The sequence below is a fragment of the Chinchilla lanigera genome, unplaced genomic scaffold (assembly GCF_000276665.1).
Source record: "Chinchilla lanigera isolate Chin_1 unplaced genomic scaffold, ChiLan1.0 scaffold00029, whole genome shotgun sequence".
Lineage (NCBI taxonomy): Eukaryota > Metazoa > Chordata > Mammalia > Rodentia > Chinchillidae > Chinchilla > Chinchilla lanigera.
Genome location: NW_004955430.1, coordinates 20,062,846 through 20,071,718, shown reverse-complemented (window position 1 = coordinate 20,071,718; position 8,873 = coordinate 20,062,846). Strand labels below are relative to the sequence as shown.

Sequence of the window (8,873 nt, the reverse complement as noted above, 5' to 3'; positions counted from 1 at the left end):
CGAGCGTGGCGAGGGAGTCCCGGCCCCGCTCCGAAGTCCGCGGGCACCGCGCAGCCCCGCTCCAGGCACCAGGGGCGGGGAGAAGCGGACGGCGAATTCCGGGCAGGAATCGACCTAACCTTGTCTCCCGCCCGATCGCGGGGTAGACCTGGGGAGGGGTGGGGCCCGCGAGGCCAGGGACGACCCGAGTCGCCGGGTGCGCGGGGATGTGGCGTGAAGGTCCGCGGCTGAGGGCAGGAGGAGGAAGAAGCGAGGTGTAGCTGCCAGGCTTTCACGCAACGCGCCCCAGGGTGGGCGCCCTCTCCCAAGTGGCGAGTTCTGTGCTGGCAGGGCAAGACTCTAGGAAGCTCTGGGGGGACCAGAGTCGAGGCAGGGAGCGAAATGCGTCCATAAATGTAGATAGGAAGGATGGCAAGGGGAGACTAGGAAAGCCTTACAGTGGGACTCACGGTCAGTCAGGTGATCAGAGTGACTTCTAAGTCCAGCACCCCTTGGTCCTAGGGAGTAGCTTACAACTTTAGCAGACAGCTAAGTGAACTCGACAAGTCTTAGAAGGACCTATGGAGGGAAATAGCGGGTTATTAAGAACCTGTTTAATATTAAATAAGCCTATTGTTCTGGCTTTAGGTTCCATCATGCCCCCAAATGGATCCGCAGATGAATGAACTATTCATACATTTCCTACCAGAGGGTAGCTTTTTCTCCCAACATATAATGGAAAGCAGATAACACTTGCCTAATGAAACTGGCAAATTGCATTGTTCATCTCATGTCTGGTTTGCATTAACTTAGACACAACTTGCACGCTATTCCGGTAGGTGCATAAGAGCACATCATTAGTGTGCATCCTTCACTGCAGTCTCTTAATCTCTGACTCTGCGTGTAAGTGTGACAGAAATTAATTGCCACTTTAATCAGTGCAGACAGCAATTAGGATAATGCAACACGAACGTGCTTTTGGAAAGAAAAAGTTTGGGGACTGACTTACCCAGTCCCTTCTTCTTCAATATTTCTTTAAACTGGATTTCAAATTGAGATTTTTTTAAAAATAAAATGAGGTTTGTTTGTCTGGTGATACTGGGCATAGATCCTGGGACCTTCTCACTCAGCTACATATACTGGGGTCAGCTACATAGACCCCAGGGGTCAGCTACATAGACCCCAGGGTCTGTGTCATATATCAGGGTCTCTATCACTAAGTTGCAGGGGCTGGACTCAAAGCTTGTCCTCCTACCTCACCTTCCCAAAGTTCTGGGATAACCGGCATCAACCGCTAGACGAGGCTTCATTATACTTTTAAAAGACATTATGACCCCTTATGTAGTAATGTACCAGTCAAGAGAATAAATGAATAAATGTTACTTACTCTCCCTTCCCTCTCCAGCACACAGTAAGAAACAAACAATTCTTATGGGATTTTTATTATGGCCAATTAGATCATCTGTGTAGTGTGCTTAGGAAATCACATAGTATCTAGCAAGAACCCAACAAACATTCACTGTTAGAATGGTAAAATGATAAAAATTCACCTTTATCTCTTATCAGAAGACCTTGATTTAGGAAAAGGAAACTACTAGCTTAATTAATCTTCACATTTTCTAAAAGAATTTGGCATTGTCAGAGAATAAAGCCTCTTCTGAAGACAGGGAAAAAAGCTGTGGTGTATGTGCAATGAAGTTTTGAATTTGACAGATTTTTTTCTACAATATAGAAATAAAAATCACATGTCAGTTCAGACAGGAGCTGGAATAGCTGGCTGGTAGGTTATTATTCTTCCATGCTTGTTACTTCCAAAATGTGTTTGTGAACTTCTTTCAAAGCTTAGATGAAGATTAAATCAAAAGAAAAATAAAATGCTTCAAAACAAATTTGTTCTAAATTTAGTCATGTGTTTTTAAAGATTCCTATTATTAAATAAAGATATTTCTCTTTCTCTTTGCCCCTCTATTTTTTGGGGCACACAGATTTTTTTTTAGCATCTGTCATAAGTAAATACAGGCTCACAAAATATATTACATTTCAGAACTGTTGATTGCACCTAATTATGCATGTAAATTGCTACTTCAAGCATGTAGACAGCTTGCAACATTTTGAAAATTTTGCCCTACTAGTCATCGGAGGTATTTGTGTTACTATTTTGCAGTGGCCTTAAATGACTGTTCATGTCCGCATTAACTTTTCATTAATGATGAGTCTATGAATAAGTTTGACCTTTTGTAGTCTTTCTCAGATGGCTCAAATTTAGTAAATCAGCACTTTTAACAAAATCACCCTTCCTATTTATACCAGACCACTTGACTTTCTGAGTCACTGAGATGAGTTTACAGCTTCCTAGGAGTCTAGTCAATCTAACATCCTTGTTACTCAAAATGTGGTCCAGAGACTCAAAACATTTGAACACCTAGCAGTGTGCTAAAAATGCAGTACTGGTCCCCACCATGAGTTTACTGAATCAAAACCTGCATTTAACAAGATCTCCAGATGATTCCTACCACATTCAAGTTTTGTTTTCCTATGTTGTAATGATCTCTAGCACTATTACCATAAAATACTACTGAGAAAAACTTACTAGGCAAACACTATGTAGCTTCTTTTTTCCCCAAGGCATTATATTCCTTAACCACACCTCTACCCTCTGTATCTTTCTGATATATAATGAAAAGTTGTATAATTAAGAGTATATCTATGATATACATGGCGTATAAGTAGGAAAGTGTACGATTTTCTCAAAATTAAGATGCATTAACCTAAAAAGTACTTTAAGTAATCCATGTAAATATGTGAAAAACTTGGTTGCTGTTGACCTTGAGACTTGAAAGTCCACAGTTCCTTCCTGCTAGCATTATCAATGTCTTTGGTTACAATGCAAGTAGAAACTGACAGGTTTAAATCTGTGCAATAAAAATCCAATAACACTTTAATAATTTCAGGGAATTTAGAGTCAATCATGTGTCCAAACATTTTTAGTAAATATCAGAAATCATTACCAGAATTTCTTTAAAGTGAATGTATATAAATCAATAAATTACTTTTTAAAAACCTATCTGGTACAGTGGTTCTCAATTTTAATGTACATGAAGTCACCTGGAGAACGTGATGAGGCAGATTACGGCTCAGCAGGTCTGAAGTTAGTCTTGAGAACCTACATTTCTGACAAAAACAATATGATTCTAGTGTTTCTGGTCTTTAGACCTAAAAGATGCTTTATTTTCATCTGTGGTTCTTAAATTATGGAAAACTTTCAAAACTCTTTACTATTCAGACTACAACACAGCCTCTAGAGTTTGGGATCTAAGCATCAGTAGTTTTTAAAACTCTCCAGGTGATTACAGGTGTTCACCAAGACTGTGAATCAGTGCTGCCAATGATTCTCCAGCTGAGGTCAGTAGCAGCACCTAGAAACTTGTTAGAAATGCAAGTTCCAGTGCCCCACCCAGTCCTACCTGCCCAATCATAAATTCTAGAGGCAGTCTGGCAATCTGTGTTATACCACGGCTGCACTGCAATGCATGCTTAGCTTTGAGCGCCACTGTTATGATCAAAGCTTCTCTGTGACTGCATGTTAGAGTCCTGGGAGTGTTCAAAACATACTGATTCCTCCCTTAATTAAATAAAAATCTCAGGGTGAAATTTAACACTGTAATACTTACAAGTGCCCGCAGGTGATTCCAATTGTGCAAACAGGGTTGAGAAACATTTCTAGGGACTGAGGTTTTATATGTACAAGCCATTTTTCCATGGAGCGGCAGTTTCTTCTATGCTAGTTTTAAAAACAAGTCCTTCCTGAATCTGAAAAACTGATGTGCCTTCAAAGGTAAATTAAAGTACCATCTATCACAGATTCAAGTTAACGTACTCAATATTTTCTAATGAGATTTTTTTTTTCTTTCCTGGTAATACGGCAGCAATTTCTACTTTCTGCAGCAGGTCTCTGATGTAAAACGACTCAGTGTTACAGGCAGTGAAATGTACCCTGGCACCAACCTGCAATCATTAAAGGTTCCTTCATCAAGTGATTTCGCTAACTTCAGGGGATATTCTTGTACATCGGGCAGTTGCTGTGAAGGGCTTAAGTACCTTGCTTTGCAAAGTGATTTGTAGATGGGTGACACCAGCACCAACTGAGAACTGCCTATGAACTCTGGCTTCAGGCCCCACTCCGGACTTGCTTCATCAGTTTCTGCACTGATGAAGAGATCGCCAGATGGTATGTATGTGCATATAAACTCTAGGAAGCGCAGCTCTGATGTATCCTCTGAGAGACAGAGGCGACATTCAACCAGCAACCTGATCCTAACTCCTACATCTCTTGGCTCTTCATAGATCTACACCCATTCTGAGAATGTTGTGGGACCCTTATGGATAAGTTTCAGTTGCTAGAAGACTTTATAGACATCCCTCTTTCTATTGAGCTCTTCTGTGGTTAGCACCTCTATCCAATCTGCAATGATGAAAATCTTCTTTGTGCTCTTCAATACGGAGCCACCAGCCACATGTAGCTTTTCACACAGGAATTATGGCTAACATCACTGAGAAACTGAATTTTGAATTTTATTTCATTTTAATTGATTTAAGTATAAATAGCTTCATGTGGTTAGTGGCTCCAGTATTGGACAACATAGCTCCAAAGTAATCATCCCGCCTCTTGCTTCACCCTTATTCAAGTTTTAGAGTTGAACAGTGGCCCCTCCTACTCAGCTTTTGTATGTATTAATCCCTAGTGAATGCACCAGGATGAAAAACATCTGCCTTGCCACCTCATTTACATAATAAGTAGCATTATGCTTATTATTTTGAATGAGAGAAGTTTAACTTGAATTAAATGCCACCAAAAGTTGTCAAAACCTCTTTCATAGCATTCATAATTATGTAGCTTTAATTTTACGGCCTTTTCAAGCTTCAGCAGACATGGGGAGCATTGGAAACTGCCTTAGGAAAAAAGAGACAAAAGACTGAGAATGGATTCTGGGTAGAAGACACATAAAGACACACCCATCCCCGGTGTCTCGCTGGTGCATAAAGAAAACTGAATACGTTAAGCATGCCTCTATGTTGAAAGTAAACATCAAAACTTGAAGATTAGTCTCAGAATAGAAGATGAAGCACAAAACAAAAAAGAGATCATGAAATTAACAGTGACAGAAGATAGCAAATAAAACTCAAAATAGCAACGTACTCAACCGTCTGCATGTGAGTCTCTCATCTGTGGGGCCAATGGAATGGAATGGCACAAGACTGGAGGTGACAGGTACTAAGGGAAGGGGAGAGGTTGGAAAAAAAACATTTAGTTTGAAGACAAATCCCAGCCCTCTAGTGTCTTCTCCAGGAGGACAGCAACAACAGCAGCAGCCAACTTCCTAACAGCACTGCTTGCATTTCGTGCACTTGACATCGCCTCTAGGAATTTTGTCATCCTCCCGGCCAGGTGGGGCTGGTAAGGAAAGAGATCATTCTGGATATTCAGAATTAGCTGACACACCTCAGAAAAGCAGAACAGAAATAAGCAAATACCTACTTGAGAGGGAAGAGAATGGTGTTAAAGCCAAGCCTTTCCTTCAGTTGGAAAAAAAAGTACATTACTTCTAAGCAGACGGAGCCAGTGTATCTTTCCCCCCTTTTATTAGTGAATATTTGCAGTAAAGAATAGAGATGATCATTGTGGAGAATTTTTTGGTATGTGCATATAATATATCTTGATCATTTTTATCCCTTTCCATTTCTCTCCCTCACCCCCGCCACTGATCCTCTTCCCATTTCCAACTCTTCCTTCTTGTTTCCCACCATCTCTCCTTTATTATATTCATCATTTGCTTATATTTTAGGATTCTTCAATGTATTTTATGAAAACGGCTAACACTACGAAATTATTTCACCTAGGTCTGTACCTTGCCTAGCTGCTGACTTGGTTCTGTGTGATTCACGATTATTCCCACAAAGAAATGTGTAGCTAAGGGCAGCAGCCTCACTTCTGCAGAATGGTCACTTCACAGCAACTGAAACCAATAAATAGACCACTGTTGTTCTCTGGAAGCAAACTCTAGGGGACTTCAGGCAATATGACTTTGGAGGCTGGCCGGAAGCTTAGACACAATTTAACACATCCTGACTTTTATGCAGGGATCTTAAGATCCACCTCACACAAACTCTTTTTCCTTGGAAACGAGGGAAAAGCCTCTTCAAAATCTCTTTCCTTACCACCTAAAAAAGGAAGAAGTAAAGTGAAGATGAAGGAAGACATGAATACTCCCTTCAGGGATGGACTCCAAAGACCAAACTCATTTTTATGCTATTACAGCTTTGGTGATGTCATATGCCTAACAATACAAATTATTAAAACTAAGCCACAAACCTGAATGGTTGGTCTAGTCACTGTTTGCAAGCTTTACCATCCTTTACTTATTCAAACATACATGTTTCTTTAACAGAGAACTGTAATGATAGAAGTGCTTTATAGACATAAAAACTCCCTTGATGTTGGGTTTTGAACATTAATTTCTGAGTTACCAGAAATTTTTCAAGGACATTTCAGTTTTAAGAACAGTCATATTCTGCCTGGGAAACATTGGAACAATTTTACTTTAGTTAACTGGCCTATTTGGTTTTTTGAATCTGGTGCAGAATGTGAGCTGTGCTGAGCTGGTTCTAGACTTAGTACTCCTGAATGCCCCAGTGGAAGAATGTGCTCTCCTGTACTCTTTCTGTCTTTGTTTTCACTTCAGCCTCCCAACTTGGGTTCTGAGATGCTGTGTTAGGAATCTGCGTCCCATATTTACTTTACTTACTGGGATCCTTTCTAGACATTAAGCCCACAAAGAGAAGCCTTTGCCTTGTACACAATAGCAATACAAATAATTAGTTATGCTGTAAAATACTGTGAGATCACCAGGAGGAGCAAAGGTAAACCAACGTACTCACACCAGGATTTTGGCCCACCAGAATGTTTTCCCAGTAGACCTTACAGGTGTCTCCAAAAAGTGACCTAATAAATTACCCACCCAAGTTCTTAAACCAAGAAATAAGGCCCAAAGCCTATGCAGGGTCAAAATATCCCTTCTACTACTGATAAAGTCTGGGTTAAGCAACACAGGCAAATGGTCTTCCTGTGACTGAACTCCAAAATCGAGCAAGAAAATCCATTTAGACATAGCCGTGTGGGCATGTGCCCTCTAGGCAGCCAGCTCCCAGAAAATAAAAATAAAGAGAGAGTGACTGTCAAACTCAGTTTATGTTTTTCTAAACTCACTAAGCAACTGAGACACCTCTTTGGGAACACAGGGAGTGAGAGTAGAGAGGGGCCAGCAATGTCTCACTACTTGAGCTCTCTAGACATGTGAAGAAACAGCCGAAGTAAGGAAGAAGTAGTAATTTCCACCAACTGAATTCTACATCATTCCCAACCCTGTATCCCAAGACCCATGTCTCAGTCCCTGGCTGCCTGGTGCCTTCTGTGGCCAGATAATTTTTTTTTTGCCATGGATGGCTCCTTGCCCTGCTTTGTGACCGTTCACTCATCCAGTGGTCACTGGGTCACCATCAGTCCTACCAGCCATACTCTCCTTTAGACCAGAAGTAACTTGTGAGATCCCGAAAGACTGGTCGCATTTAACATTCCTAGCACAAAACTGTCAAGATCTGAGCTCCTGACCCAGCTCTCATTAGTATCACCCTCATTTCTGCTGAGCAAACCAAAGAATTCAGGTGCTTGCAGAAGAGGTGCTCTGGTGAGTTCCTTTTATCTTACAAGTGTTGAGTAAATATTAAATTTTCATAATTTGGTTTTTTAAACCAGAAATTATCTGTCATTTCCTCGAATTTTATATTTTAGAGGACCCACCTAATGTAGTGTCTTTTACACGGTTTGAACTAAACAAATGTTTGAGAATGAATATTAAAAGCCTTCTATGTGAAGGCTTTTACGTGTGCATCTTCTCTTTAAAAAATTTAGTCTTCAAAAAACTAAAATAAGCTGGGCTTGGTAGTGCACACCTATAATCCCAGCTTTCTAGAAGATTGAGGTGGGAAAATTGCAAGTTTGAGTCCAGCCCAGGCAACTTAACAACTGAGACTTTGTCTCAAAATACAAAAGTAAGACTGGAGATATGTCTGTTGCAATAGTCTTGGGTTTTGTGCCAAGTCTTAAAAGAAAGTAAAACAATAATAAGCTATTTGGAAGCTAGGCTTTCATCACTGACTTGATATGATCACATATGTGAGTCAATTTTACTGAACTATTATAGAAAGAAGAGTAACTGTAACCCTGCACAAACACTTTTTCTGAGTCTCCAGTTCCTTTTTGTTTTCTTTTTCTTATTCTTTTTTTTTTTTTTTTTTTTTTTTTGTCTTTTTGAGACAGGGTCTTGCTATGCAGCTCAGTCTGCGCTTGAGCTCACTTTGTAGCCCAGGCTGCTCTCGAAATCGAAATGGTCCTCCTGCCTCAGCCTCCCAAGTGCTGAGATTATAGGCATGTGCCACCATGCTGGGCTTCCAGTTCCTTCTTCATGAAGAGGGTATTTATGATTCCTGTTGGCTTAAAGACTCTCAGTTAACAACATAGGTATTTGTTAACCGATCACCAACTGAAGACAAGAAACCCTCTGTTGTTTTTAAACGTATGCCTTCATTACCATCTGTTGCATATGATATTTCTTCTTCTTTCTCTATATATGTTCATCAGTCTCCTGGTTATTATTTCCTTTATCTGCATCCTTTGCTGTTCATCTTTGAATCAACATATAACAAAAATGTACAACTACAGTAAGTAATTAGAGGAGGCTGGACACAGTGATGCATGCTTATAGGCACAACCCAGGAAGCGGAAACAGTAGGATCACCATGAATTTCAGGCCAGCTTGGGCTACATAGAAAGTACAAGG

General features: G+C 40.4%; 1 protein-coding gene across 1 annotated transcript in view; it reads right to left on the bottom strand.

The window, feature by feature from the left end:
- The window catches only part of LOC106148840, a 169,170-nt gene that overhangs the window by 159,384 nt on the left and 913 nt on the right, over positions 1–8,873 (bottom strand). The window contains exons 2-4 of the mRNA XM_013515569.1: positions 3,985–4,325; positions 3,444–3,555; positions 120–422 (exon numbers count right to left, since the gene is read on the bottom strand). Of these exons, the coding sequence (XP_013371023.1) occupies positions 120–422; positions 3,444–3,555; positions 3,985–4,325 (756 nt within the window). The remainder of the gene's footprint in view (positions 1–119; positions 423–3,443; positions 3,556–3,984; positions 4,326–8,873) is intronic.